This window comes from Mirounga angustirostris, unplaced genomic scaffold (assembly GCF_029215605.1).
Source record: "Mirounga angustirostris isolate CCGP_5_RB_7025 unplaced genomic scaffold, mMirAng1.0.hap1 SCAF_14, whole genome shotgun sequence".
Lineage (NCBI taxonomy): Eukaryota > Metazoa > Chordata > Mammalia > Carnivora > Phocidae > Mirounga > Mirounga angustirostris.
This window is the reverse complement of record NW_026991722.1, coordinates 15,419,721-15,423,006: the sequence shown is the minus strand read 5'-3', so window position 1 is coordinate 15,423,006 and position 3,286 is coordinate 15,419,721. Positions and strand designations below refer to the sequence as shown.

Sequence of the window (3,286 nt, the reverse complement as noted above, 5' to 3'; positions counted from 1 at the left end):
TAAATTGGAAAGTACAGGTTTTATTGCTTAGTAACTAAATCTGTGGGATGATTTTGGAAGAAAACAAGTATTCACTTTCCAAAATGTAGTTGTGGAAGGCTGATTTGCGTTAACGATGTCCTCAGGGGATTCAGGTAGAGCCTTCCTTCCTGCTCGTCATGTATCAGTATCACAGGCTCCCTTATTTTAGATTTTACAAATATGGCATGGATATATGTGTGCTATAGATTTGGTTTGTAAAGTTAGAACCCTTGGCAATGACTACTTAAACTCCAGTGCAGCAAATAAGCAATAAATCAACAGCCAGTCACTTCCATGTGAAGAGTAAAAGAACTCTGCTGAGTGTGTAGTTCTTTAGAGATTGGAAGCCGGATCTCTCAGGGCAGCACCCTGTTTTCTGAACATTTTCAGCAGATGCTGGGTTCCTGGTTAAAGGAATGAAAAGGCCTTATTCTCTGATTGTATTAATGATGGTTGGAAATAGTTTCGTATCAGGAAGTTCAGCTTGACATGTTAACTTAAATTGTCCAGAATACTTTAATTCCTATAACTACTATCTCCCTCTACCACAAACTGAATTGCCTTTGTGGAATATCAGAGTGTTTGCATGGGAAAATTAATCTCTTTGTCTTTGAGAAACAGACATAGTTTTATGGCTCAGAATCTTGGAGTTGGTTTTTTTTTTTTTTTTTTTTAAGCTGTTTTTCTCTCAACAGGAGCTTCATTTCTATGTCTGCACAGGGAGAATGAACACATTTTATTACTTAAAATTTCAGTTCATTGTTTTAATGAACAAGCATCTATTCATCAATATTTCCCCCCAAATGGTACAATCAAATTTCTACATTTCAATGTTATATAGTGTAATATAAGAAGCCACTTATTAGCATATATTTAATGATTCTGTGATTTCTATGTTCCTAAAACAAGCAAAGTGTCAAATCCTTGTAAATAACAAGAAACATTGTTATGCTTTTAATAAGAGCTTTTTTCTTGTCTATAAATTCATAGTGCCTACAACCTCTAAATGCATAAACACTGTACAGCCAAAAAGTAGCATGACATTAGAAATGTACAGAGACTGGGCATTTTTTCATATCAGAACATCATAAACTTAAATTTACACAACAGATATTCTCAACTCATGCCTTTCACAGAAGAAGAAGCTGTTGTCGAAACACATTGTTCAGGTTGTGTGAGAATGAAGAAGTCTCATAATGCATGTTTTTTAGTATCTCCTCTGTCCCCATTTAATATCTGCTAGACAAATCACAGAGACCACCTAGGGGATAGCAACAGATGATCTCTTTGAAGGTTCTTCTCAGTTCTTGGCTCCGGAGTGCATAAATTAGAGGGTCGATGATGGAATTACACATGATCAGGATGAGATACAAGTTAAAGTGAGACATGAAACACACACAGTATGGATTCTGGGGACAAGAGATGTAGAATATTAAGTGGAGGAAGAATGGGGCCCAGCAGACAACAAAGACCCCAATTAATATGGTCAAGGTAATCGCACCCTTCATGTTGGCACCTTGGCGGATGGTGCCAGTGCCTGGGAGGACAGCGATTCTCTTAATGTGCAGTCTGGCCATGAGGAACATGTGGACATAGAGAGAAGCCATGAGAGCCAGCATGGTGAAGAACATGGTGATGAGGCAGATGATAACAGCACTACTGTCCGAGTAAATGATGAACAGAATGCCTGAAACCGTGCAAGCTGCCCAGATACAACTTATGATGATCCCAACCCGCCTAACCGTCATGATGTTATGGTACTGGAGAGCATAAAAGATAGTAAAGTACCTGTCCACTGCAATTGAAAGCAGGCTGCAAATCGATGCAAGCAAGGAGCTACAGATCACCGAGTCAATGACATTATCAATATTCACTGTGAAACTCTGTGCGTCCGTATCAGTACTGTTTAACAGGGTGATGACAATGGTTTCTGAGCCGTTCGAAACGCTCACCAACATGTCAGCCACGGCCAGGCTACAGATGAAAAAGTACATGGGTGAATGCAGATTCTTGTTCTTGGCTATTGCCACAATCACCAGAATATTCTCCAACAAGCTGATGACCCCCAGAGTCACAAAAACCTCAGGAGAGACAAAGAGTTGCTCATAGCACCCTCCATCAGAGTAGCCTTTTCCAAGGGACTCACTGGCATTGGCGTGCTGTCGGTAGGTGCTGAGGTTCCAGAAGTGGAGAGAAGTGTGCATCCCATGGTGGATAGTGGAGTTCATCCTGCACCAAGTGGATGCAGATCCCCAGGGCACTGATTCGATCTCTTGGGTCAGGTAGCCTCAATGATTTTGTCCACGTCTTTGTCGCTCCGAAAGTTCTGAGGCTAAAACTGGCATGCCAGTTGTAAGTAAATGTCACATGCTCCAAAGGCTGGAGATGGAGCTTTTCCTGTCTTCCAGGTGCAGCTCTGATCCCCTTCACTTTAGAAGCTTAGGCTTCCGAAATGCTCATTCTCCGTTCAAAGAGTTTGTTCTTTGCTTTTTTGTCCTCACTCCCACCTTAACTTTAGTCTTACGCATTCAGTCAGGTCTTTTCAAAATAATTCTCCTAGTAGCTGCTGTGCCACTGGGACCCGAATCTGTGGGCACGTGTTCACGTCAGCTGTTAGTTCCCAGCCTGAAGCGTTGCTTTGAGTGTTAGTAGCTGCTGCTGATTTTATGGTGTGTGAAGGAAAAAAAAAAATGTTCAGAGTGGCTCCTCCTCCGCTTCCTCCTGACCAATCCAAACGCGCTGGACGTCTGTGAGACACCGGGATGTTCCAGAGATACAAACTGCAGGGCAACGCCGATTCAGATGCAGAAGCATGTGGAACTGGGAAGCTAGCAGGATGAGAGAGACTGGATTTTCCTTGTCACGTTTTCAAGGGAAACAACTTGGTCCCTAGAGGCCATTCTTTGCTATCACTACAAGCCAGGCACCCCAGGTTTATTCCTGCTTCAAAGAGAGGTGTGTGGGTGGGTGGGTGGGTGGGTGTGCGCGTGCAAGCGTGTGCATGTATGTTCCTGAAATAGATATACTGCCTTTTTGGTCAGGATATTGAATTTGTTTACTCTCAGTTGCTTTGAATTAAGAATCCAGGAAATAATGCTTCAATTTAAAATACCTGAAACAGGGAGAATATCTGATAATACAGGTACACTATGCTCTGAATGGGAGAACTGATGTAAATAGCTACAGTTTATCAAAGAGTTCAAGACGGGGTTCATTTTTTATGCACTAATACCTGATATTTCTCCATTACAGAATTTCGTTTATC

At 41.8% G+C, this 3,286-nt stretch overlaps 1 protein-coding gene across 1 annotated transcript; it reads right to left on the bottom strand.

Annotated features, from left to right (window-relative positions):
* Positions 1–794: 794 nt before the first annotated feature.
* Positions 795–2,478, bottom strand: MC4R (melanocortin 4 receptor). Its single transcript, XM_045886321.1, has one exon. The coding sequence runs from the start codon at positions 2,247–2,249 to the stop codon at positions 1,251–1,253; it is 999 nt and encodes a 332-aa protein (XP_045742277.1). The 5' UTR covers positions 2,250–2,478; the 3' UTR covers positions 795–1,250.
* Positions 2,479–3,286: the final 808 nt, after the last annotated feature.